The sequence below is a fragment of the Zonotrichia leucophrys genome, chromosome 3 (genome assembly GCF_028769735.1).
Source record: "Zonotrichia leucophrys gambelii isolate GWCS_2022_RI chromosome 3, RI_Zleu_2.0, whole genome shotgun sequence".
In the NCBI taxonomy this organism is placed as follows: Eukaryota; Metazoa; Chordata; class Aves; order Passeriformes; family Passerellidae; genus Zonotrichia; species Zonotrichia leucophrys.
The window spans coordinates 78938684-78966552 of record NC_088172.1 but is presented as its reverse complement, the minus strand read 5'-3'; the positions used below and the strand labels follow the sequence as shown (position 1 = coordinate 78966552).

The 27869-nt window shown below is 40.2% G+C and overlaps 1 protein-coding gene across 5 annotated transcripts in view; it reads left to right on the top strand.

Moving 5' to 3' along the window:
- TTC7A (tetratricopeptide repeat domain 7A) overlaps window positions 1–27869 on the top strand; it is a 174063-nt gene that overhangs the window by 65565 nt on the left and 80629 nt on the right. For all 5 annotated transcript variants that reach the window (XM_064708936.1, XM_064708940.1, XM_064708937.1 and 2 more), the window contains 3 exons: window positions 5738–5795; window positions 9119–9191; window positions 15586–15746. In XM_064708936.1, the coding sequence (XP_064565006.1) occupies window positions 5738–5795; window positions 9119–9191; window positions 15586–15746 (292 nt within the window). The remainder of the gene's footprint in view (window positions 1–5737; window positions 5796–9118; window positions 9192–15585; window positions 15747–27869) is intronic.

Sequence of the window (27869 nt, the reverse complement as noted above, 5' to 3'; positions counted from 1 at the left end):
TTAGGTAAAGGGAGATATGCAGGTCATTACTTAGGGGGTGATTATCTGAGTGTAGCTGACAATGCTGGGTGTGTTTTACTTGAATATTTGTAATACTTTTTTTTCACTTAATTTACACAACCAAAAGTCAATTTTTCCATCTGTTTTCATATTTTTGTCACCCACTCATAAATCATAAAGAAATACAATCCAAGAACTGGAGTCAGAAATGCCTCACTTCAGTTCCTGGCATGATGCTGATTCCCCACAGAGATTCAACCTCTCTGTGATGGAGTTTCTTTTACTTAGAAGTAAACAAGATAAAAGTATCTGCCTCGCTGGTACATGTGGATGTTGACTAGAAACAGACCACTGAATGTAAGAAGTATTTTATTTTAACTCTGCTTACTTGGATCTTGAATGAGTGGACAAGGGGCTTCTGCAGATTTGGTGCTTTGTAGGGCTTGAAGTGTTTGGGAGAGTTCTAGCTCTGACCTTCATCAAGCTCACAGGTGGGAACAGTCTTTGTTTATTCTGTGACTTCTAACATGGGCAGAAGATATGTTCTAACACATTTTCTTTGAATAATGGCTGAGCTGGTTTGTTTCCTAATGATTTTGGCAGTCGTGCCCTCATGCAAGCAATGGCTTTTCTCTCATAGAGGTTCCATAGAAACAAACCAACTATTTCAAAGTTGATTCAGCAAAGAAGCCTGAATCAAAGCTAAAATTACTCTGTCATGCTATCATGGAATATGCAGGCCTTTCAACTTACACCAGAATTCTGCAAGGCATGTATCTGAGAAAGTGTTCTTGTGCTCTTCAGCAGCACAAGTTGGTGTAGATTTTTAGGCAGCCATATCTGATCAGCTGTTCTGAGAACTGCTTTTCATCATGGAGGCTTACAGGCACCGCAGCTCTCTCCAGTTCTCCGTTTCTCTGCCTCAGAGTAGTTCTCCCTAGAAAGTTCATGTCAAAAAGTATGTCCTTCCTAGCCTGAACTTTGTTGTACATATATATTTTAAGTCCACTAGGAATAGAGTTCTACTTAACAGCCTAGTTTTTAAGGCATTTTGTGTAGACATGATTTAAACTGTTGTAAAGCTATACAAGATCCCATAGACTATTTTCGGGGATAGAAGGTTTTCTATGTCAGCCCCTTATGATCTCTTTGTAAACTTCAGTATGAAAAGAAGGTGGTTTCTAAAGAATGGAGAGGCATGTACTGTACTCTAGCTCTAAAAATATTTTGGCGCAGCAAAATATGAGTTGGAAACTTTTTCTGGGAACCTCCTGAGTTTTCAAGAGACTAGTTCAATATTGTGTCCTTTTTAATGTAAAACAAAGAGTCTTCACAACAGCTGCCTTGGATTATTTTCAGATTAGCCTCTCATTTATGTTTTGAAACAGTGGAATATATCTGCCTTCTCACTGTATCTCTAGCCTTTAAGACAACAGGACAAGTCACTCAGTATTGGAGGGAAGTAGGAAGAATATATTTCCATTTTGCAGATTATATTTTAATAAAATGGATTAAGTCCTTCAAAAGCATACATATGATGGTCATGAATATGGAACTGTGTTTCACTAGAAAATGTCAAATTTGCACTAGCAAGACATTTTTCATTAGCATTGTTAAAAACCAGCATATTACAGTAAGGAAGCAAAGCTAGAACATGTTGAAAGACAGCAGTTCTGTGATGTAATCCTGTCTCATGTTGTCAATCTTGTTTATCACTGTATTTATACCAGTTCTTACTGGTATATGCAGACAAGTCAAACATCTATGTGTGTATATATATGAGATTCCTGTAACTTTCTAGTTGAGATGACTTTCAATCAGTATTTTCAATAGTAGCCAAGTGTTTGAGACATTTGCCCAATTTCCTTCTAAAGCTTTCAGCCTTCCATCCAAGTTAGACTTTCCTATTTAATATAACCTTCTAGTAATTATTTCTCCTCCTGTGTGACAAAGGCACCGAGGAGTTGTATTAAAGCCTTTTCTTTGTGATTTGCAAAAAGCTCCTGTAGGAAGTAAAATTTCCAGAAACTTATGCTGGAAAGTTTCCTTATTCTTAATGTTTAATTACATGTTTCTTGAAATAAGTCTCATTGAAGTAGCTGAAAGATGTGTCCTCAGAGAAAGTCATTGACACTTTTACACTTTTGCCTCAGTCTTAGAAGCCCAAGCCTCCTGTGCATAGTTAATGTTCATTTTCTGCAGATCACTTTCCAATGTCTGTTGTGAATGACAACAGCAAACCATTCCTCTTCCTCCCATACTTCCAGTTTTGACATAAGCTGTACTATCAACTTTTCCTCCCTTAGGTCTGGTGAAGAATTCACTGAAGACAGGGAAAGGTGACATGAATTTACCAAAGGCTGAAGAGGAAAGACTAGGTTGAGAATGTATTGTGAAATACAAGTGCTCTTCTTACCTCACATCACCATCTCACAAATTATGAAATCTTTTTATATGTAACAGTCCCTCATTCTTTTTTCAGAGATGAGTGTGCTGTATCTCTGTTTTCATTTAGAATTTTGGTAGAAGGTCATGGATCAGGGACTGAATTAGAAACTCATTCTATCAGTCTTTGTGGATTTCACAGTCAGTGTACTGACAGCACTGGTTAATGTTAAGCCCCCACCCCCGAAGTCAATAAATTATTAGTGAACAAACTTGGTCTTTGCTTTTGGAAATAACAGTACATGCAATTTTTAATTATAATTCTGGGTGCTTAAAATGTATGTTGTGCCATATTAGATGTCTTAACACAAGGGAGTAATTTCTGAAACTCAGTCATATTTGCAAAAGGGTGAATATATGTCATTGTTGTAGTTTGGATCAGAAATTTATTTATGAAGTCCATTTATCTGTCATCCCCACTTCTTACATTGTGAGTCATATACAGGAACACTTTTGCACAAACTGAATCCTTTCCCACAAAACAAATGTTTTACATAAATAGACCTGACTGTGCTTCAGCTGCTAATGGGTGCTCAATCCATTGGACAAGATTAGAACTAGATTCCTGTCCCCATGTTTGTGGAGTTGATTCTGATCCTTGGCACTGTGTTTCATTCCATGCATTCACCACTCCTGCTGTGCTCGAACTGCTTTTACTAAGACAGAGCTTATCCTCCTGTGTTTCTAAATGGGATCCAGAGCTTTGTATTTAGGTACAAAATGCTGCTGAAGAGCCTATTGAATTTTAGTAAGGCTGAAGCTGCTTTAAAAACCCAGATTGCTTCAGAAAGTGAATCTTGGGCTGCTCAAGTGGCGTTTGCAAAAGTCTTACGGGTTTCAGAAACTCCCCTGTGCCACTCTCCCATTGGTCAGACTGCTTTTGGAGCTTATTTTAATCTTAGTAATAAGTAATATTTTGTTTTAGTTGACAGAACTGCAGCAGCCGTGCTCACAGGAAGTAAAGTTGGGTAGGGACTGAAGAATTCTTTGATACCATTGACCTGGGAGAATGGAGCACAAATTTTAAAAGTTTAATCAGACACACCAGGCTCTGTTTCCTTAGTGCAAACTTTTCTTTGTCTGAAGTGAGAGCTTCTCAGTGATGCAAGTGGGTTGCAGATTTCTGTGAATAATTCAGGGGTAGGGTATCTGCAATATCTTGGGGCAGCCTGTTTCAGAGTCTTGCCACCTTCCTAGTAAAGAATTTCTTCCTGTATATAATCTAAATCTTCCCTCTTTTAGTTTAAAACCATTGCCCCTTGTCCTGTCTTTATAGGACCTGGTAAAAAAAATAACTCTGTCTTTCTTAAAAACCCCCTTGAAGTATTAAGAGGGCCTCCCTTGACCGTTCTCCAGACTGAAAAATGACAACTCTCTCAATTTTTCTGTATAGGAGATGTCTTCCAGCCCTCCAACCATTTTCATGGCCCTTTTTTGGATTTGTTCCAATGGAACCATGTCTTCTGTTGGGGATGCCAAGCTGCACACAGCATTCCAACTTTGTGGTAGCTGAATATGCAGTCCATATTGTGGGAGGTGGGAGCCACATGCTGTTTCCCAGTAATGCAGAGGCAAAGCTGACTAGTTGCAGAGTAATCACATCATTTCCACAACATATTTTGTGTTCTTTCTAACTACAAACTGAACATTAGTCAAATGTCTTAACAGGTGGAAGCTCAAAGTTCTAGCTTTTCCATTTGGTGTTTAATTTGAGGGACAAATGGCAATATTTCTTTCAGTCTTCCTTATTGTGTGACATCTTCAGAATTGCTCTGTAATTTAAAGAATGGTAGTTTTCATGAGAAACAGAATGTCAGATTTTTTTCTGTAGGGATGTTTATAGGTATGATCAAATCCTTTCCAATGTCTCCTCAAGCATTTTTGTTTACATCAGTCTTGGTTCTTTAATTTATTTCCAAATTTTCTTCCTTTGTTACCTTTATCCAGTATTTTGCAGCCTGATTTAAGGCTGAGAGTGATATATTTTTAACAGATGCTGCATTTTACATGAAAGTCCATGTCTTAAAATTTATTATTTAAAATACAAATTTTTGGATAAGTTTTTTATCTTAGAGTAGGTTTTTTGGCCTAAGCAAGCTCTGATCTTTATGATTAGGAAATCCTGAAGATTGCTGTTCCTCCCAAATGAACCTGGTATTCTGAAGAACTGTTGAAAGATGTATAAGTACAAAAGGTCTGATCGCTATAGCTACTGCAACAAATAATTTACTTACAAAATTTCACTCACTGGCATATTGCAGAATGCAAAGAAACTGGTTACATTTGCAGGTCTTGCAGAAGAACACATGTCTTTTCTTCTTAATAACTTTTAAGAATACTTGAATTTCACTGGGTTGATTGCATTATTATATACTACTTAGTAACTTTCTGTTTTGGAGCATACACTGACTTCATGTATCAATTCAGATACATTCACGGGTGAGGTTTGCTGATGGATTAACTACTCATCACTTCCTTATGCTGTTGATCAATAGCTCTCAATTTCAGGATAGGCAGAACAAGAAACAACTGCCATGCAAGAACCAGAACAAGACAGCCAATATATTTCTAAAAATCACTAGGTTTCCAGATGTTTTTCATCTGAGAAAGCCATGTTCCTTTAAGCTCTCCCTCTGTTCCTGTTGATCTTGATGATACCTTAATATACCCAGATATAACAAGAGCTTGATTCTTCTCTTTCTTTTCTGGTTTTAGGTAGGAATTAATTTATACAGTGATACATGTGTGTACTGGGCAGGATCCATTAATCAATTAGAGATATGGAATAAGGGCATTAGTGGCTAATGCCACATCTGAAGTAACCTGAAGTCTGTTGTGGTCTCAAAGATGGTGGTGTTTTGTCCCAGAGCTGTAAGTTTGGCTGCTGGTGTTCCCAGTTACACCTCCAGCACCATCCTGTGAGGATGGTGGTGAATATGTACATTCTGTACTGTATCTGAGTCAGAATGTGATGCAGGTTACTGCTTGTAGCATTTGCAGCACTCTGGATGAGGACCTGTTATTTTCTTGGTATCTGGTTAGTGTTTGACCCCTTCTCCCAGCCCCCTTCAGTGGCATATATAAATAAAAAATGCTTCAGTATTTCAAACAAAGGACTTAAAATAATCTTTAATAAAAATGAATCTGAGAATTCATGTCAAAATGAGCACATGCACAAACACACAGATATTTCCATATATTTTATGCTCCCAGTTTGAATACTCTATACATTTATTTATTTGATCTGAAACATTGAATTAACGCTTAAATGGTATTGTATCTTGTCCTACAGCTACTCTAAAGAGCACTCAGGATGAATTAAACAAGAAAGCACTTCAGTCTTTGGAGAGGTGAGTAGGAATTTTGCAGATACTTGCTTTGTGCATTTTTTTCATTAATTCAGAAATTTTTTTCTTTTTATGTTTTTTTCCTCTGTGTAAGGCTTCCATTCTGTAAGATTTGAAAACAGTTCATTAGATTTCAGCAGTAGTCTGTTAAAACCATTTTTGTGATGGCTAAATGCAGTGATTATTTGATTATCCAAGGTAAGAGTACTGTTCTGCCACCTTACAGAAAAAAACCTTAGCCCCAAATTAGCTGCAGTGAGATCTACAGTGCTGGGAGATGCAGCTTCCTCACATGATGCCAGCTGGCAGACGTGGAAAGCTAATTTTGTCTCAATTCCTGTGTGAAGCAGGCTTAAAATCCTATTTCCATCATGGTGGGAAAGTACCTCCACCATCAGGGTGTAAGCAGCTATGGGTGACCTGGCACCAGGGCACCTAGGGGAGAGAATAATTGCTGTCCTAATGAGTGTTTATATCAGCTGTTGTTCGAAGAGGAGGTTCTAGAGCTAGGGGAACAAAGCAGGCACCACTCACCTCTCCTTCATCCCTATATTTTTGGGGAAAACACACAATGGCTGCACTCTGGAAGCAACTGTGCACTCTTGTGCAACTACACTTGAGACCTCAAGTACAACTGCTTGATTTAAAACCTTTTTTTGTCCATTCTGTGGGGTAGAGCATTAAGGTGTGAGCTTCCTGACTCTGTTATGATTAAGTTACACCACTCAAAATACACTAGGTGGTGTTCAGGCAGTTACTTACATTTGTACAATTACATTCACAATTTACAACCCACTGTAAATGTAGATGCCTACAGACTATAGATAGCAATTAAATGGCAGCGTATGTGGCCCAAGTCGTGGGCTGAAGGATCTAATTCTGAGTTTATTGTTGTCATAATTACATAAGTGAAGAAAACTTGAGATTTCTGGTATCTCAAAGTACAGGTTAAACAATTTGAACAATGTTAAAAGATCTTAGTTGTTTTGCTGATGCTGGCCAAGAAGGAGCCCAGCATGTTTGTCTTACACTGGTTTTGTAGTGAGTGCAAGAACTGAAACCACAGATACAATTCTGGGTATTTACCTTATGGAGATCTGAGAGAGAAAACTTCTAAAAGCCATTTATTCATTCACTATTTGGATGAGGAGTGTACTTTTACTTTTAAGTCACACTAGTTTGTGGACTCCAGTGTCGTACATAAACTGCTGACCAATTTTAAGGAATTGTGGTGCTGCACTGCTTTTCAACTTCCTTGTTTTTTATCCTGTAACCTTTCTCATTGGCTGTGACTTGTTTTCATGGTATCTTAACTCTACCTAGGAGGCAGACAAGCTTCTAGCCAAACATTAGTTACTCAAACGTCAGCCAACAGGAATGTGACAGTGAGCTGATTACTAGTGTTTTCTAAATGCCTAAGTTTGGTTTCCTTCCTTTTTGTACCTTCCTTGCTTTTTGTCTTTTTTTGAAGAGCCTGTACGATCTCTCAGGCCATAGTTTGGCCTGTAGTCATCTCAGTAAGGGGCCTTTTCAGCTGGAAGATTGCACCAAATGTTTTTCTAATTCCTTCTGAGGAAAATGAGCAGTAAAGTAACAATCCTTTGTTTCTTTCCAAAAGCACCATTAATTTCATCTGCTATACTCTTGTGAACTTTCCCCTGTTACTCATTGCTGGAGAGGCTACTGATGGTTTCACAAGAGACACTTTGTAAAGAGGTGACTCACCCTGTCTAACACCTTAGGGCAAAGCTGGGTTCTACCTTGTGGAGTTTTGTTGTTTGTTGCAATCTTGGGGGGGTTGTGACTATTTGGGTTTATTTGGGAGTTTTTTTGTATTTTTTGAAGTGGAAGGAGAAATTAGTGACTCACCTGTACTAATTGCATGTTGATGTCTTTGGCATTGCTTCAGAACACTTGAGTGCCACCTTGACTTAGAGAGTTACAGGACATATTCAGTCCATACTAAATTAATTTGTTCTAGAGCTTTTAGTTATAAAAATCTTCTTGCTCACAGGCCAAGATGGTATTTGAAAAGTGGCTGCCATTAAAATGGTGTGTGGTTTGTTTCCTGAAGGAATTATTTTATTGCTACTTGTGTATTATTAGCAAATCAATAGTTTTGGCATGGGTTTTAACCACCAGTGTTGTCAGCCTGTCGTTTCTCCCTCATAAGGACATTAATCGTGCTCACTTTGGGCCTGGCAGTGCAGGTGCAGGTTTCCCTGGTGTCCTGGAATGCAGCCCAGAAAGAGGTCAGGAAATGTTAACTGGCTATGAGGGACCTTCCTCTTCCCCATTTCTCCCATGTGAAATGATTTCCCTGTGCTGCAGAGCTGTGAGTGAGCTCTGTGAGTCACAAGGGGAGAATCCACTGGCTCCTGGAGTGGGCTGCCAGGTGGCATCAGCTGCTGCCCCACCTTTCCTCCTAGATTGGGTTCCCCAAGACTCTATCCCAGCATTGCCTTGGTAATGGCTTCTCCACAGGCTAGCAAATTCACACTGCAGTTTTGTGCCTAGCATAGTCTGAGAGGGGGCAGTTCTGCCTAGGCTGTCCATCCCTGTTCCCTGCCTTGTACAAGGCTTTGCTAAAGGCCTGCACATGTGGTTCTGGAGACACTGCAGCCTTCTCTAGCCAAGGCTTCAGTGTAGTGCCTGCTGTGGGCTGCAAGGGATATCTCAGAGTCCAAGCTTGACAAGTAAGGGCCTTGGTGTTGGTCCAGGCGCAGCTCCTGTCATCAAATCATTCCTCTCTCAGTGTCTTCCCCTTCCAAATTAGGAGTCTGCTGTCAAAAATTAAACTAGAAGCTGCAGGGTAGAGAATGTTTTGTATGTTTGAGCACCAGTTTGTGTCACAGGCTCCTGATCTTTAGTCCTCTACATACTCATAGTGATTACTTTTTCAGTGTTAATCCAACCCTCTCTTAATGTTTGAAAAGTGGCAGTATAGGAACAACTTAGACAACTATGTCTATCACCTGAATTATTTAAAATAATGCTTTGATAGGTTTGTTATGCACTCAGAGCTACTTTTTCCATATTAGTTATCCAAGTTCCAAAATATTAAGTGGCATTTAATAAAGGAGCATGTAAGTTGTATAACATCCTGGCAGCTGTGTTTCTCATACTTTTTCCTGGGATTCTGGCTTAGCCGGAGCAGCACTGTTCTGCTTTTTGTCTAGTTTCAGTGTGCTCCCCATTACTGGACTAGCTTTCTGTGGGGGAAGACTGGGTTTTGTTCTGTGCTAATGTGACTCATGGTGAAGGAGTTCTGCAAAGTGCAATCTAACAGTCACTTTTCTTTTTGTCTTATGTGGTTGTCCTTAAAGAGCACATGACCTGGCTCCCGAAGATCACCAGATCATCCTCTACCTGTCACTGCAGCTGGCTCTTGTCAGACAGGTATGTGAAATATTTGGAAATCACTGGGTCATGGGAGGATGGAAGGACAGTCCAGTTGAACAAGACCCAGGCTTGCTAAACAGGGTCCCTTCCTTCCTGCATTGTAACCGGTGACAAGCAGTCAGAATGTGTTTATGTAAAATATTTTTTAATTCTTACTCTAAAAATACTAATTCTGTGGCACATGGAAGGGCCTTCCCTGGGGAATGTGTTCAGCTCTGGCTCCTGAGCAGTCTTGGAGCAGCCTTGTGTGTGTGGGATGAGGAGGTGTGTTTGTTGCAGCTCCCTGGTGTCACTGTCCCGCACAGGCCGCTCCAGAGGCTGTCCCGTTGTGCCCGGCTCCGTGCGGTGCCAGATCGCGCGCTGGGATCGCTTTATTCCAAACTTGGGCACGTTTGACGCCAGGCTCTGACGCGTACTGGAGCTCTGCAGAGAGTGGGATTAGTTGGCGTTTGAATGCTGCTGCAGGTGTTAACTCATAAAAGTGAAGCTGATCAGAAAATGCTCTGCACTGCCTTTCAAAAAAAACCCCAACCACTTGGGCTGTGCCCCTTTTTCTTAAAACTGGGGTGTTGTATTTCTCGGTCCTTTCTGTTTTAAAGCTAAAGTCTTGGAGCAGCTTCTGTTTTTTAAATACCTCTCTAGCTAGATTTGAAATTTCATCATTGTAGTTTCTTTCTTTGGCAGGCCTTCTGCTTGCTGCAGTTTTCTCTCCCTAGTCTACACTACAGAGTTGAACAGTTGGGTATTTCTTACTTTCCTGAGCTAATTAGGGGAGCTGTGTGTTCATTAGGTTAAACTAATTGTTCCAAGAGAGCACCCTCTTGATAATGTCACTTTTGTAACCCTTTCATAATGAGAGCAGTGTGCTGTGAGCCTGCAATAAGAAAGGATAATTAAAATGGCTTATTTAACTTTCTCATCTGCCTACTGGCTGCTTTATGATGCAGTTTGCTCAGGGTCTTTCATTAAGAAACACCCAACTACCCTTTTTTCTCTCGCAGCTTTTGCCTCATAGGGAGATGGTCTGATTTGCTCCCTCTTCTGCTTGCCATGAGTGAAGAATTACAGCTTTTCAGCTGAAATGTCCTGAAAAATGAAGATTTTTGTGGTCATTGATTTTTTGTTGTTTTCACTGTTACTGGCATATTAACTCATTACTTTTTTTTTTCTAGTTGTAGCCTGTCTTTGCCATGTTGTTTCATCTCTCTTGTTGCTTCATTTCCCTTCCCTCCTGTTCTTTCCATTCAGTCTCTTGTCCCCATGTTCTGTCTAGTTCACCTGAGTGTTTTCATCCCCGATGTTGTGCCAGTCGCCTCTGCTCCCACAGCTGTGTGATCTCAGTGTATTGTGTAGTGTCACCCTGACCCCTGCCATGGTGCTCCTGCTCTTCTCCCATCAAGTGAGATATAAATCTTTAATGCATGCTTGGACAGAGAGGAGATACCTGAGACTTCTTTATTTTTAGACTGCTGTAAAATACCCTACTCTTCTTTTGCCAGTTTACTTAATGATAAACATTTGGTAATGCATTTTTAATATACTTAATTATTTAAAGTATCTAATATATTCTCTTTCTGATTAACTGAAAGATAAATGATACCTTTTTTGATAGATTGCATTAACTATTGAACATCACAGTTAGGGCTTTCATCAGGCAATGCTATAATACCAATAAATCAGGCCTTTTCTACATAGTAGGTTATAATATAATATAATACCTCAGTGTTTTTCTCAACAAATAGACCTTTTTGTTTCCATAGTCAGGGTCAATAAATAAGGTAACTGTACCCAGCATTGAAAAATATAGGTATCAGCTTGCATAGATAAGACAGTGTTTTCATGGAACAAAGCAAGAGAGGCAGCTGACCAGTAGAGTGCCAAGCAAAGCTGGAGCAATTCATCTTCCTTGGAAGGCTGTAAAATATTTCCAATAGCACTTGTCTCTGTCACCACTGGGCGAGGCAGAGGGGAAATGGAAAAACATAGGCATCCCTCTGACATGAGATGAGGATGTGACAGAGGAGGAATGGTTATAAAAGGTTCATGCAGAGTTGGCATTTGAAACCACCAGCAACCAAGATAAAAAATGATGATAATGAGTATTGTATGTGTGCATGTCTTAAAGACCACTGGAGTCACTGGCAGGACTGGGAGGGTCTACATCAGCCCCAGAGTGTTGTAGTGGCTTTTTCAGCCAAACACAGTGTAGAATAACCTGTTCTGTAAGGAGAGTCTCAGTCTGGTTTTCCCCCTGAGCTGAAGTGCCTGGAGGCCAAGGTCTGTACCTGCTGCAGTGGATATCTCCACCTGCAGTGCCTGGCTGGCAGCTGGCAGAGCCCAGTGACAAATGAGACTTGCAGCTCCCCACTCCCAGTGCCTGGTTCGGCTGCTTCTCCTGTTTCTGTGGTAACAGCACTTGGATCAGCAAAAACAAGGTAGAATGAACATTTTAAAGCTCACTGATTTTAATGCATTGCCTTGTTTTTTAAAAAGCAGACCGGTTTCTATGGAAATTACTCTTTAGAGTCAGCTGCACTCTTGTTAATTTTAAGTGTTGAATGCGGATTTTTTGGGGGTGGTGGTGTTTGTGACCTTGACTGCCGTGTAAATCAGTACTCAATATGTAAAAAACATCTTATATAGGCATCATGCCATTTTAATACTTGATTAGATCTAACCTTTCTTTTCATGAAAATGGGAAGGGAAAGATGGCTAAGGGTCAGCAGCTGAGCACTGTAAGTCTCACCAGTTTCCTGTGGACTTCCAAGAGACCTCAAGTTTCAAGTGGCACTATCCAGAAAGCACCTACTTCCTTCCCAAGTGTCTGGATGTACAGTTAAGATAAACATCAGTTAAGAGAGCAGAGAAAATATTTTACCTGTTTTGCCCAGTTTTTGTTTGGTTTCAAGGAGGAGAGGCTGCTGACTGCCCAAGAGAGGAGCTCTGTTTTAGGAGGTATTCAAGAGGTGGTTCTTTCAAAGTGACTCCTTGGGTGTAGGTAGTTCTGTTCTGTCTTTTTCCCAGATTACCAACTGCCTCCTCTGCTGAAAAGCAACATGCTGCTTTTCTGCCTACATCCTAGCCTAGATTGTTCTGGTGATCAAGAATGGCTTGTAGGAAGAACTAAGTAATAACCCATAGGTGTATGCCTACTTTCCTGAGGTTCTGGTGAACTGCAGCAAGTCTGTTTTCAATGGAAACTCTTGCCAGTCAGTAAAGCTTTCTCCTTTCCATGCTATAAAAAGAGACGGAGTGGGTAGTTGTAATGGTTAATTAAGTGTAACTGTCAACTGACGTGAAATTATAAGGCCTGAAAATTTCTCTTAAGGGTTCCTGTTTCATTTACCATTTAAAATACCCAATTTCATTCTACTGTTAGGAAGTATTTTTTACACTTACTCTGTTTTCCTTTTTATACCTGTAATTGTGACATATCAACATTGTTTTTAAGGAGACACATACCATTATTGAAATAAATCCTACTATATAAAAGGCAGCCTAAACAATCCATATTGTGGCATTATTTTGGTAATGCTGCAAGATGCTATTTCTGGCCTACTGCAGCATCTTTGCTCCCTAATCAGTGTGATGTGAAGATACCTGTGTGCCGCACAAAACATGTGGTATATTTGTTAACAGAATCATAAATCAGGGAACTGTAGCTTCTTCTAATTGTAGGCCCTACTTAGACTTGCAGTCCAACTGAAATAAGATTATTTTAAAGTGCACTGCTGGTAGGGAATTTTAAACTGGCAGCCTGCCTCTGATAAAGCCCTAACGTTTCAGGGTGCCATCTGGGGTGACACCAGCTTCCATCTTTCTCAAATTATATAGTTAGTTAAATAAAAATACATCTTTCAAAAGAAGTTTTGTGTTGACTGCTGCCAAATATCTTGCTTTTGTTGATGTAGAAATTTAGTTTGTATTTCATTGCATCTAGTCTGTTGCAGGTTGTTGTTTCACATAATGCTTTCTGTAAAGGCAGAGAGTTCATGTTATTTTTGTCCACTGTTTCTAATTATGCAGCAGTACTGTGTAGGCTAGTAATGGTGTTACAGCACTAAGGAGTCTTTTTGGACTCAAGTTAATAAATGAGGTGCCAGGGAAGCATGATTAATTTTTAAGGCCAGCTATTGCCTGTGACTCTGATACTTGAGGGAAGCACTGAAATGAGATGTAACCATTGCAGGCCCCATGCTACAGAACAGAATTACTTCAGATGACATTTCCTCCAGCAGTATGTGGCTGCCTCTCCAGCAGACACAGGTTTGCAGGAGTGACCACAACTCACTTTTTTGCTGCTCTATTTCATGGATGTTGCAACAGAGTCAGAGAGCTCCTTGGATGGCCCGCTTCTCTTAGGGGTGTGGACCTACCTGCAGTTTGATCCTAAGTCATTTTCAATATGTAAAGCAAGTCTCAGTTTGCATATTCTCACATGAGTAAGGTCAAGCACCCCTACAGTTTTGAAGTCCCTCAGTACAGGCATTAGTTGCAAGTGTAATTCTTTGCCTGATTCATACTAGCAAATTAGGATCTCCTTCCCAAGTCTTAATCATAGAATAGTTTGAAGAGGACCTTTAGAGATCGCCCAATTCAATCCCTGCTCAAAGCAGGATCATCTGGAACAGGTTGCTCCAAGTCTTCTCCAGTTGTTTGATTTGCAGGTTTTCTTCTAATTAACTTTTCCCCAAACTTGTATTTTCTTTATGGGTACTTGTGCAGCTCTGAGACAGAGAAATAGAAAGAAATAGAAAGAAATAGAAGGGTTTTTAGTCCTGAGTGCAAGAAGTCTTGACAGCAGCTTTGTTTTAGCAAGTCAAATTTATATACATCTGGTATATCTATGAACAGCTTTGTGAACAAGCAGATCTGGGCCCACCACTGTCTGGTCCTGGCTCCAAGTTGTATTGTCATTGCTAGAATTTTTATATTGTATGAAAATGCGTTCTAGTAAACTGCTGAGGGAACTTGAGTGATTAGGTCAACGTGTTTACCCTTGCAGTAGGCTTTAATAACACATGTAGTTAAAGTAGCTCCACTGACAAGCAGTAATTCATTAAAGCTGAGCAGTCAGTCATGTATCCCAGTCTGAATCCAAGCCAGGACATTCAGCAGTTTTGATGCTGTGGGCCAAGTGCCAGTTTGGGGTTATGTCTGGAGCAGTCACACTGATCTCCAGGCTTGCATGGAGTCACCAGTAATACAGAGTTAAGTACCATGGCTCATGTGTGCACAGCAACAGAGAAATGTCACTTGGACATTTGGATGAAGTTGTCCTATGAACAGAATACACACTGCTCCCAGAAGGATACCTGGACTTCAGGTAATCAGCAACCTCTGTAGTAGCTGCAGGTGGTGTCATTGTTGCTTTCCTTAGTTATGTGCTTCTTGTTTTTGTGAGAGGTCTGTGGAGGCGGTGGGAATTTGACACTGGTGGTTTGCCAGGGTAGAATGTCTGTAAGGCTGTGCTAGGTGGGAAGTTCTCATAATAGAAAAGAAGGAACTGCATTCTCCATCCGTTAAGAGAAGGAGCTGGAAAGCATACATGAGGAAAAGCAATTTATACACTTTTATGCTTTGTTTTCTGCAGCTTTCCAGAGCCACAGAAATGCAATAATTTATGTAAAAGTAATTTGAGACACTAGAGAATCTTAAAGAAAATCCTCTATGTAAAACTTACCAGTAAACAGACTAAAGAAAATCTGCTAAGAAGTTCCCTTTTGACCAGATATTCTAAAATAGTGTACTGGATCACAAAGAGCATGTGATAGACTTGCATTCATTATAGATGTTAAGTTTTCTGCCAAGTGAGACTTGGTTCTAATAACATGCTGCTGCTGTGACTGTCAGGACTGCTCTTTACATCACTGCTTGCAAATATATTTCTTTTTTTGACAGCATTTTAAATCTTGACTCTTTTACCCTTGAACATTCAAACTTCATTTTTATGTTCTTGATCCAAATCATGAAAGACTTTCTTGGGCCATTATGAGAGACAAAACGCAGCAGAGATGTGCAGTGTTCACCCCCAGCTGAAGAGCCAGCCACTCATCCTAGAAAATGGAGCTGAGATTTGGGCATCTGTGGTGGATATGTTTACATCATAGACTCACCATGCCAAAGGATGAGGGGGTTGATGGGATCAGGTCTGCTGCTCTTGTTTATAAGCAGTGATTTAGTAATGCTGCGGACGTCTTTCTCTGGAATGTGTGGGTTTTTTTCAAGCAGTGCAGTCTGTTAATTTTGGCAGCCTGTTCTGATAATAAAGGTGCCTAAGCAAAACTTCTTCAGAATTTCTACTTACTCTGTTTGTTCTTATTTTTGAGGGATAATGTAGGACTGAAAGAGTGATGTGTTCTCTGGTTATTTCTACCCCATCTCCTTCTAGATTTCAGATGCTATAGACCATCTTCAAGAAGCCCTGCAATTGTGCAAAGATGACATGAATTCACTTCATCTACTGGCCCTCCTCTTTTCAGCTCAGAAGCACTATCAGCATGCACTGGATGTTATCAACATGGCTGTTGTTGAATACCCAGAAAGCTTTAGGTAAGAGCTGTTGCCTGGTGCCAAGCATCCAGTCAGGAATGAGCTGCTCACCAGCTGTTGTTCTCAGCTGTACACAAGGAGCCTGTTAAATCACAAGTGTTACAAGTGTGTCACTCCCCTCCTGGGGAGGGTATTCTTTTACTTTCTGTCTTCACAGTCTTTCTGTAATCCTTACACTTGCTTTCTTTTCCAGTATTTGTTCTTCTGTATTGTGATGAGGGTGTTGTTTCCTGTAGTTTTTTGTATTTCACTTTAGATGTGGAGAAACGAGGGTGAGACAACTATGACAGTGTCTGTATCACAAGTAATTTTATATTTGGTGACTCCCTGGTTAAAAACAAATTTTTCTTGCAATGACCATTGTTTTGATGATCATCTATGACACAATTTGCTGCAATATGACATCTGGGGGAAAAGATCAGTTGAAAATCACAAGCTGTGATAATGTATAGCTGAGAGGAAGGACGATTTGCCTGCCTCAGAGTAGGTTTGAATCAGCACAGACTTCCTGGAGCCAAAGGCTTCCACTGTTCTCTGTTTGAGTCAGACCCTCATCCATCTGAGGGAGGTAAATTGAATTCCATGCAATTTACTGTCATGACCTTTCAAAACAAGGAATTTGTCTGTTCTGTGCAAAAATTAAAGCTACTCTAGTATCATCTGGTGATTTCATACTAGCTGAGTTTCTCAGCCAAACTGCAGAAAATCCTATTGCATTGCTGGAAAACCAACTTTGATTTGGAATTGCCTGTGCTTAAATAGTGTTCTAAACCTGTGCATGATTACCTTTAGATAGCCTGCATTCTCAGTAGCAAGAGAGAGCAGCCTCCACAGGTTTAGTCCAGAAGCTGAGTGGAATGTTGTCTAAACAGAGCAAAGGCAGGTCATAGGAAGATTGAGGCTGTGCAAATGTGAGCTTGAATGCTTTAGGATATTTCAGTGCTGTATCAGCATATAATGTTTTTATTGCAAACTACATGTTGCCATTTAAAATAGCTTTGTTGCCTGTGCTTTTGAGGTTATTTGCTTTGTGTATGTGAGGAGCTAAAACTGTGCTTCTTTGAGAATGAAGTGGAAACCAGTAATGGAAACACTTAAAATGAAGCCAGTTCTGCTCTTTAGATTGTGAACATAGGTATGACTGAAGCAGGAAATAACCCAGTGGCTGCTGAATTGTGTTTTAGGGTTTTAAAGTAATAAACAAAGTAAAAACCCCTCATACAGTGAAAGGTCACATTGTACTGTTGGAGATTAGATGTTTGTTGAAGACTACAAAAACACCTAAAGATACACAAGACAGAGGAAGAGGTTGTTTATGTCAGGAGAAGAGTGTTTGCCTTGTCCAATTGACCAACTGGTCCATCATGTCCTGGATCTTTCCCCCAGCAGTTACTGATTATTTATGTTTCAGGGGAGGACAAAACATAGCAAGCATTGTATGCGAAGTAGCTTGGAGGGCTGCTGGGTGGGTTCCTTTGTGCTGTCTGGTAATCTGATTTCCCCAAAGCTGATGAGACTGTTATCTCTTTTGTTTCTGTGGGTGTGAATTTTGATGTGCACAAAGACCTTTGCCAAGGAGTAGCAGAATTGGAGAATTGGCTGGTTTTGGTAGAAGCAATTTAGTATTGGTAGTGAAGGCCCAGGTTCATGCTTGCCCCTAGACACAGCCTTGCTAAAGTGTGTGCCCTTGGAGGGGCCCCTCTTTGCTCCTTGCACGCACAGGGGGGGTACCAAGGCTGACAGGGAGACTCATTCACAGGTACGCAAGGATGGAGGAGTGGGGCTGGCTTCTTGCCTCTGCTGTGTGACTGCCCTGTCTCCATGTGGGTCTTTTTCTTAACCAGCCAGCAAATAACTCATGAGTGAGGGAATGGAGAAAGAATGTCAGAGTTCCAAGGCAAGAAAAAAAAAATAAAAGCTTAAAAAATAGAATTAAACAAGTGTTTCTGAAAAAAAGGAATGAGAATCCAATGAAGAGGGGGAGAGCAAAAATAACAGAGTACATCTATAGTTTGTACCAAATTTGGAACCATTTTAGGCTTTCTAGTGCAGTTTGTGCTAGAAGGGCTTTACTCCTTTGTGAAAACTCTTTGAAGGGACAAAGACCTGATGCTATTGTGTGTCTCCACTTGCTACTGCCTTATAGAAAAATGCTAATTTTGCTACTGTATGGAATGACTACAAGATGTTTCATGTAAATAGTGTAGGCAAGTTCAACTGCATGATTTTAAAGCTGTATTTAAAAGTGGTTGATTATTTTTCCCAATTCACATTTATATGAACCAGGCAACTGTGTAATGTGGTGCCTGGGGGCTCCCTTCCTAATGACATCTCTTTTTGGAAGCACAGTTTGATGGCATGCATTGAGAAAAGATGATGAAAGCTACATTAAAGGACCTTAGGGCTCCGTAGATGGCAGAAAAAAACCCCAGAAGCATTACCTAGATGTATATCCTAAATAAAAGAAAGCGTAAGATGTAAAAAATTCAAGACTTAGCTGACCCAAACTACAGCCATCTCATACTGTTTCCCTAGTCTCTGTATGTAATTAAAATGAGTTAGTTGCTGCTTTTTTTTATTTTATATTAAATCCTTTTATTACAAATTTTAAAGAAGAAAAATTTTTAGGATAGTTCATGTGGTTGGCTGTTGGCTGAAGCAGTTGGAAAAAATGTACTGCATTGCTCAACTAACACACAACATCCTTTGGCATGAACTTCATACACTGACCCAAATGTGTCTGAAAGTGCCCTTTGTTCATGTGTTTAAACATTTACTGTACATTTCAGAGGTTGATGTGGTGCTCAGGGAGGAGGGATGTGAAGTGTAGGCACTGAATACAGTGAAAGATGCAGTGGTTTGGACTGAGCTATTGAAGAGCTGGGTATCCAAAAGGCACAAAACGAACTTGGGAAGATGACTTCTTGAAAGGTGGCCTGTAGTAACAAATCCATTACATTCCAGTCACTGAATCACTGACTGAATTTGAGCACTTGAATGTACTGTCAAGCAATGACAGAGGAAGACTTCATAAAAGAAGAATGAGAGCCAACTATGCTGAACATCTTGCAAGCTGGGCTGAGCCAGAAGAAATACACTGTCTTGCCCTGACTGTAAAAGATAGAAATAGCAACCTTTACATGGAAGGTATCATCTGAAAAGTTGCTGACACTTCTCTATGGGGTGAGACTGCCCAGGATGAAACTTAGTGATTTTGCATTCTGTCAATGATGGTATGCTTTTAAAAGAAGCAAATGAATGCTGTACCAACAGTTGGCTTTGGCATATATTTTCAAAAGGACTATATTCAGCACATTTGGGTAAGAAGACTCCTGTTAGCATCAGGTGTCTCCCCTCCAGGTCAGTAATGCTAATCATAAGCCTTTCTGAAGATGGGTTCCTGTAATTTTTTTCCAGCTCAAAGGCCAGCCTTTGGGCAGTGTTCTACCTGAGTCTGGCAGTGATTACCTTCACAGGCTTGTCTCAGGGAAGAAATAATGTTAGTGAACACTGCTTTGCCCTCCAGATGATCTTCTTAAAGTAGTTCATTGTTTATTTAGAAGGAATTTTGCTTTTTAAAGTCTGTATCCATCTCACAATGTTCCATGCAGAAGTCCCACGGGTCTAGCAGCCTCCAGATTCCACCACAGAGCTTAACATGCTCCTTTATTTTCAGCTAGTAATATTTCCTCCTTCCAGTTTTGCTTGTATAAAAGTGGTTTTGCCTTCCTAATTCAGCCTCTTCCAGATTACTGTTTTGCTCTCTGGTCATCTTTTAGCTTTAATTGGTTAGCTTCCAGCAGTGGAAAAAAATGCATGTCTATACCAAGTATAAAGTTGGAAATAGTATATCCATTGTATGGATACTCCATTGCTCCCAGTCTGCTTATCCAAACCTATTCTGTTGTTCACTGGGTAGTTTCATGTCTCCTGGATGGCTCCCCTTTGTTAGAACAATGCAGTCCTCTGGCATAACATGTCACATCATCTAATTGCTGCCCAGTGTGATGGTGAGTATTTTGTTAAATTGTCATGTCTCTGTGGCAGTTCTGCTTGTTGCACAGGGGTTGTAACTCTCTTAAATGAACACATGTTAATATTCCTGCTCTTTCTAGACTGTAAGTCACTATTCTGTTGCTCTCAGAATTTGTAAACTAGTTACAAAGAGAAATAACAAAACTTCTGGGAAGTACTGCTGTTCTACACATAAAGACTCAAAAAGAAACATGTGGGTTGGTATTCTGGAGCAATGTAGGTGTCAAATGCAGGTGCTTTTGTTCTACAAAAAGCTAGCACAAGAGTAATTACTTTAAATGGAGTGAAAAAAAAGGCTCAAAATGCCAATAAATATTAAATGTGTATCTTGGAAAGTGTTTATAAAAAAGGAAGTAAATTCTGCTTGAGGAATTGTGCATGTTGTGTTGATGTTGTTTTAGCAGAAATGGTTTATTTGTTACAGCCAGCGCTCAAAATATAAAGTTCTCTTCTAGACTAGAAGTGGTTTACTGACAGAAAATGTCCTTGATTTCATCACTGCTACATTAATTTCATTAAGGCCATGTGAAATAATTGTCTGGCAAGATTTATTTGTCATAGTCTGGTGCAGACTTACTGTGGGGAGAGCTATTCTGTGGAATATAAGCAATGTCATTTACCAGGTGCTTCCATTTGCCTCAAAAAACCCTCTCCAACCCTGATGTAAAATCAGGATCTCAAAATGCAGGATTAAACTAATTTCTAGTTTGAATTCTCTTTCCATTGCTTGTCAAGCTCTTTTTTGTGTGTCGAAAATAAATAGCTCGCGCCTTCTTTGAGCCGTATCTTTTTGGGCAGTGGTAGAGTCCAGCAGTGCTGTTGGCAGCAGTAAAGTAGATCTGTGTTCTTGCCTGTAATCTTCATGGAGAACACAGAGCCAGTTGTCCCTCAGTCAGTGGTTTGCCCACCTTTGTGTTGTGGCTGATCCACACTGCCACTGTTAAGTGATGATAGTCGTGGCCCCTACCCCTCCCACTCACCCCCAGGAATTACAGCTGTGCATGCCCAGCAATGGTTTTACCACTTTTCTCATGGAAGTGCTGCTGGCCTCAGCCTTAGAGAATCAGATCAGCCCATGTTTTATGATTCCAGTTCATCATTAGGCAGGAGGCAAGGAAGTCAGTACATCTTGGTGAGAGAGCAGCTTGTTAAAATTCTCAGAATGCTGTTTTGTTTGAATTCCTCAAGGATGTAAGATCTAAAGCAAGGACAGATTCATATTTTGGCTGTAGCATTTGATCATGCTAGACAACTTTCATAAATAGGATATTCAAAACTCTTAAGGGTGGAGCTTTTGTAAGCTGACTTCTTGTAGTGGTGTGTTCACACCCTGGCTGGCGAGAGTGACCCAAAAATGTTTTTATTTCTTTATTGATGCTCCAGACAATAATACAAAGTAATAAAAAATGGAAGTATGTACTTGATATAATAGTACTGTGCTACAAGAATACAAAATGTGTTAGGCTTCTGTGATTTGCTAAAGGAGATGTGGAGATGGTAGGGTTGAGCTGGGGTTTTTGCTGTAGTAACCATGAATGTTTGCTTCTGCTGGCATGTTACAGTTCTCTTTTTTTTATAGAATTAACCTTTAAAAACCTTGGTGATATATTGCAATAATTGGGACTATACTCTGTAGAACTAGTAATGATATTGAATATTTTTATGGCAAATATACGAAGGAAGAACTTTAATTTAGTCTCCTGACTTCTATTAAAGATAACACAGATACCTAGAGCTAAAAAAAAAAAAAAATTAGAAAGTTTTAGGGTGCTTTTTTCTGGTTTGGATTTATTTTCACACTTCTGGCACTGCCCCCCCTCGCCCCCCATGATGAAGAAAGAAAATGAAATTTTGAGTTACAGTATCCAAGATTGGATTCCTCTTTTGGCAGATTCTAGTTGGCATATGCATGCTTCTCCAAGGGTCATAGTCTGATCGAAGACAAAAATTCAGCAGGTGAGCATGATAGCCTTTTATTTGCCAGCTTGAGGTGGTGGAAAGAAATATCCCCCTAGATAATGTCTGTGCCAGGAATGGATTTGTGTTATCAATCCATTAAGATATCAATCCATCTTAAAATTACAGGGCTGGATTCAAAGGTAACTGGAGAGAATTCCATTCCCTCATAGCACTAGGTTCAGACTAATTTTCTTAGTATGATATGAAAGGAAGGAAAAGATAAACAGTTTTCCAGCCTTTACAGTAATGGTTAAAATCTTTCCTCTGGATGAAAAGTCAATTTTATTTCATAATAACTTTTTCTCTAGTATCTGAGTAAATGGCTACTGCCTCCATGCATTTAAGGCCTTTATAGTGAGCAGCAGTGCTTCTAGATGTTTGTTTTGGCATTGCAGAGGTAACACTAGTTATGCAAATGCAGACATAAGGAATTTAAGAATAGATTCAAAAATGCAGGACTAGCATGGTTCGTTTGAGCTGGAAACCACAGGGTTCTGTTCTTCAGAGCTCTGTATATCTCCCTTACCACTGAGTTAGTCCCCCCAATACACTGCTCCCTAGTAGGGACCATTTTCTTTTGAACAGCAGAACAGTCTGTTCTGCTTTATATTCAAAGGAAGTGTTTAGGAGCCCTGACTGTCTACCCTGGATACCAGAGTATGTAGAAAAATAGCATGTGTGTATTATCTGGGCAGCAGAGTCATTGTCAGTAGGAACTTTTAGAAATTGAGTTTAGCCATAGTATGTGCATGTAGGGGTTATCCAAGGTAAGAAGAGACTTAGTGATTGAGGTCCCTGTGTTCCTACTAGGTGGTTTTGTGACCTCCAAAGGTAGACCTGGTTCATGGAGATCCCAAGCAGAACCTAAGGCATGCTTGCTGCCTGGAAATTAAAAAGAGAACCAAAGAAGAAAAGTGGTATTGGTGTGGGAAGCCCAGCTCTAAATTTCCTCTCCTGTTGTGGGGCTACACAGGTATTCAGTGAGGCTGAATGGGGTGCCAGCTTTTGTTTGCAAATTCAGACAGCAGTTCTGACAGAAAACAGGATTTTGGAGCCTTCCTGAACTCCTTCAAGGCACTGTCAATAAACAAAATACCCAGCTTGTCTTGTTTTTTCATTGCTTCACATCTGGTGAAGGTGAAGGCTTCGAAAAGTTTGCTGTCAAACATACACATACAATAATCTGAAATTGTTTCCTGAGGCTCTCAGAAACTGATTACCAGTGAAGTATGGGAAAATATTTTCTGAATTTTCTGAAACTTTTTAAAAGTCTCAAGTGCAAGGATGATCAAGAGTGGTTTGTTGTTGTTGTTGGGAATTGGTTTTTGAGATTAAAAATTAGAATTCACTGAGAATTACTGTTGATAATCATTACTGAAAATCGGATCCTGAAATACGAAGAGGCATGGACGTTACGCTTAGCAAATTGTTTTTCAGTGCAGGAAATGACTTTCCAAGAAGTCTGCAGTGTTGTTAAGCTATGTTGTCTTGAGATGGGTAGAGTATAATGTTCTGATCACTCAGTGAAAGGGGTGGCTTTTTTATTTCCAGCTGGAAACTTCAGACTTGAGTGACTTCTGCTCTAATGTCCTAGGACTATTTATTTATCTAATGAGAAGAGCACAAAATGTTTTGATTTGTATTTTCTTCAAAAAGAAGAGGGAGGCGGATTTATTCAGATGTTCTGAAGAATTCACCAGGGAACACAAACTAAGTATGGTAATTTTTCAGCCACAGATGTGATTTTTACCTTCTGAAAACAGGGAAAGCCCTTGCTCTTCACTGTCTTAGAAATATTTGCAGTAATTGCATCTTAGATGGTAAGTCAGCTTCTGTTTCCATTGTCATTAATTTCTGCAGAAGCAAATATGTAAGCAGGCACAGTCATACTATTTGATATCAGTCAGTGTTGATGTTACTTAATATTTTAGTCTCTGTTTGTAAAGGAAAGATAGTGAAGAATGCAGGTCTTATCATGGAGAGAAAGATTGTAACCTAGAAGTTCTGTGTTACCAACATGTCTTAGAAGATATCATGACATATTTCCTATTATGCTAACATTTTTACAACAGGAAAGAGATAATCTGAATAATGTTACTTTCCCTTATTCACTTTTACCTTGAATTGAAGCTTTCTGTTATGTATGTAGTTTGGCATTGAATTAGTTATAAGGCTGTATTTTAGGAGGAAGAGAGAATATCAGGATGGAGTGCTAAATGGCCTAATCAAGTGGCACAGTTATTAGCAGAGTTTTTTCCTACGTGTACCAACAGAAAATTCAACCCAGAATGATGCAAGTATGACATAGAATTGTGGTTTTGAACACTGTGGCTGGACATGTGAACTGTTGGAAATTAATGCAGTGAACTCTATTCCATATGTCTGTATCAGCTGGAGAAGTGGCAGGAGGTTGGTATCTAGCACCTCAAGTCAAGTTCATACCAGTAAGCCGTTGAATTGAAATTCATAGGGAGTAAACTCCTGGACATTTTTAATACTATTTTTTTCATTTATTTTTTCCTTCTGCAATCTGGCCATTTATATCTGCGATCTGGGTGCTTGTGATGACTTGAGATTTTCCTGTAGTTTTTCTTGTATTTTCTCAGGACAAGGTAAATGTCTTTCCATTGATGGTAGGGTATGTAGTGCAGTGGGGGTCTGAATCCATCTGGGAATATACATGTCTCTGCAGTGTGTGTAATGAACAGGAGAAATAACCAGTTGGCAAGGAGCTGTGGTGCTGAGTGAAAGAGGAAGCCCTGCCTCCTGCCCCATGAGTTTCATCAGTCAGCCATTTTGTATGATCTTCAAAATGTAGGCACTTTCTGTGTTGGGAAGAAACAGGGAAAACTCTTCCTCTTGTCATTTCAGTCATGTTTAAGTAGGAGTGATGTAATCCAGCATGATCCAAAGGGATACACCAATACTGTTGTGAGGAGCAGCTTTAGGTCTCCTCCAGCCCTGCACAGACCACTGCAGCAGAAGTGCTTTGAGAGGCCAGTGTGATGCAGCATTGCAGAATGGCACTTGAGGAGAAGAATATAGAGCATCTCCCTGCCCCAAGTGCCAGGGCCCCCACCAGGATTGGGACTCCCTGCCAGACAAAGATGCAGAAATGACAGACGGGCACTGAGTAGCCTGGGTCTTGGAGCTTTTGCAAGGCAGGTGTTAAGAATGAGTACTTGAGACAGCTTAAAAAAGCAGCAGCAAGGGCATCAGTAAAACCCAGATTTCTCAGATGCACTCTGATTTCAGTCAGATTTCACAGTGCAGCCTCAAAAAGAGGTGGGGATGCTCCACCACAGCAGGCAAAGCACTGGTGGTAAATAGCACTGCATAGCAGCCAAGGACTCTGAGAGCAGGAGTGTCAGGGATCTTCCTGGCCTGCACAAAGCAGTCTCCAAGGCTTAGATGCCGTATGTACTGTGTTAAAATAAAGCTAGCAGTAATGTGTGCCTCAGGAAGCCGCTGGTAGGTGGCATGGGGCCAGTGTTCATTTAGGGTAGATCATGTTGCTGCCATCCAGCTGTGCTGATCTCACCCCTGGAGGATTTTTAATCTATGTGGGATTGCTTTAATCTGTGCTCTTCCTACATCTCCAGAAAGAATGGCTCCTGAGAGGGGGAGCGCTGAGACTTTGGCTGCCTTTGAGCCACCACTATAGTGCTGTTCTGTAGCAGGATTTGTTGAAAGCTGTGCACAGTAATACTGGGAGTTTATTGTTTGGAAGGATTTGTGGTTTGTTTGGTTTTCGTTGCATCCAGAGTGCTTATATGAATTATTGTTACTTCATATACATTTATATGTAAAAGTCAGGATGCATGTACTAAATGATCTTTTTATGAAAAATATTCTCCTAAAACTAAACTGGATGGTACATTTTCTTGTTCATTGTTCTGCTGTTAAAGCAGATGGAAATGTCTGGAGTCTCCTTTGTTGCCAGGGGTATAAACTATGTCCCATCTTAATCAAGAGGCTGCACATTGTCAGTTTGGAAATGCCAACTGAAACAAGGTTTTTGTTTTTCAAGTCCACTTAAGGAAAAAAAAAGATTCAGTATATATGGTCTCTTTGGAGCTTTCACACCAGATGATTTTCAAACATAATAGGGATTGAAGCCTGCTCTACTAGCTACTCTCGAATTACGTTGCTTCTTTTTCTGTGGCAACCAGCAATTGCGTGCTGCTTCACTGGCCACCTGCAAACGTCAGGGTTTCCACAGCAGGGGCATGGTCCTGTGCAAAATGCCTGTGGGGAAGAGGAAGGGAGATCCTGCAGGATAATGATGTCCTAATGTGTGTTATGCAGGGCAGGAGATTTTAAACTGGCATTTAAAAGCCTGTGATCTTTGGTGTTATTCCCCTCTCCATACTGCCCTAGACAGGGTGTATTTCTTAGTTTTGACAGACAGATTTTATCCTGCATGTGTAAGACCACTACATTTCTTCCAGTTGGGGAAAAAGAAAGAAAAAGCAAAATGCATCTGGATCAAGACATTGTTTTGAAAGGTTTGACTGATACATATGGAAAGGAGGACAGCAAAGCAAGCTTGACTTAAGGCTTACCCTTTCACTTAATTTCTGGGGTGATTTAGAAACAAACGTGTTAAACTTCTGCAATATTAGTTTATTATTTAGGCCCTGTGATGATACTGTGAAGGACAGTATCTAAATAAGCTGCTGCAATGGGATTTTATTCAGCTCATTAGCTGTGATAGCAACACTGAAAAGTGTATAGGGAATTCTAGTACAGATTTTTGATGTTCTAGAGGTCAGTCTAGTCTTAAAAGAAAAATATAACTTCTTCAGATGCCTCAGTGGCTCAAAACATGCCTAATCCTTGCAAGGTTTTTTAATTGATATTCATCAGTTATTAAACTTAGACTTTAATTTCTCCACCTAGATCTCCTGCAAAGTTCTGGTGCAAAAGCTGTATTTGAGATAAGGCAGTATCTACTTCTGATCTCATTTAATTGGCCTCTGCACATGGCAGAGCAAATGTCTCATTTTAAATGGTTTAGCAACTTGCACCCTGAGCCCCGGAATTCTGGGCATAAAAAATATTGTAGCTGAACTATCATTTATTTTTTCTCTAAGACAGTCTAAGCAACAGTACAGTGCTAAGTTGCAGTGCCACGAAAAGATAGAAGCAGTACTCAGAAATTATGTATTCCGGCAGGTACTCATTATTTGCCTACATAGACATGACCATTAGTTTGGGATTAGTTGCCAGACATAGAAGAGACAGAAATCATGGTTTTAGGTGTCACTGTAAGCACTGTTATTACAGGGAAGAACCAGTGAAGCGATTCTGTATCTAAACAGCACCTTAAGGAAATCATGTTTCTTACAGGGTAGGGCAGATTTGCCCTTAAGCACTTATGAGGCTGTAATAATCTGTAAGACTGGTTGCAAATAATGTCACAGCTGAAAAAAAAAAGTGTTGCTCAGTCATTAAGGACAAAGCCCTGTAGAGGTTCTCACAAATGAATGAATAAATTTGAAATGCTTCCTCTGATGTGTGAACTCTGAAATTAACACCACACTAAGAATAGTACAGGGTGTCAGCTCTGAGGGCGGAAGGGAAAGAGAAGATACTCTCTTCCAGTCTTCTGTAGCATTTAAATTGCTTAAAGCTTAAGCTAAGTAGCATAAATGGCTACATCTGGCATTTCAGAAGTTAACTAAATAGTGCTGTAGTAGAAATATCCCTGATCATTGGCTTGACCCAAACCTTGAGCAATGCTTACTGCAGGAAAGCAAGTGTACAAGCGGATGTATTTTCTGACCTTGGCACTCGTTTATTGCTTACAGTCACTGGCAAGCAGGTTCTGTGTGGGCTGTTGGCCTTTTAAGAAAATGCTTAGTGTCTGGATTTCGAGCTGAAGAGAAGGAAAGCCAGGCTGTTTCACCCTACCCAAGTAGGGGAAAAAAGCACAGCTGAGAATGGTGCAGATGGCCTGAAGCAGACTGGCACATTGTGCTGGAGTATCAGCATCAGATGACTACCTTAAAAAGTGAGGTTCTGTCATCTCCCTGTTTTCACTGGGGATCTCATAAGCTGCTTTTCCAAGATTATCCATAATAGCGGTTTGTCTAGCTGAAAATATCCCCCACAAGAACAAGAAGA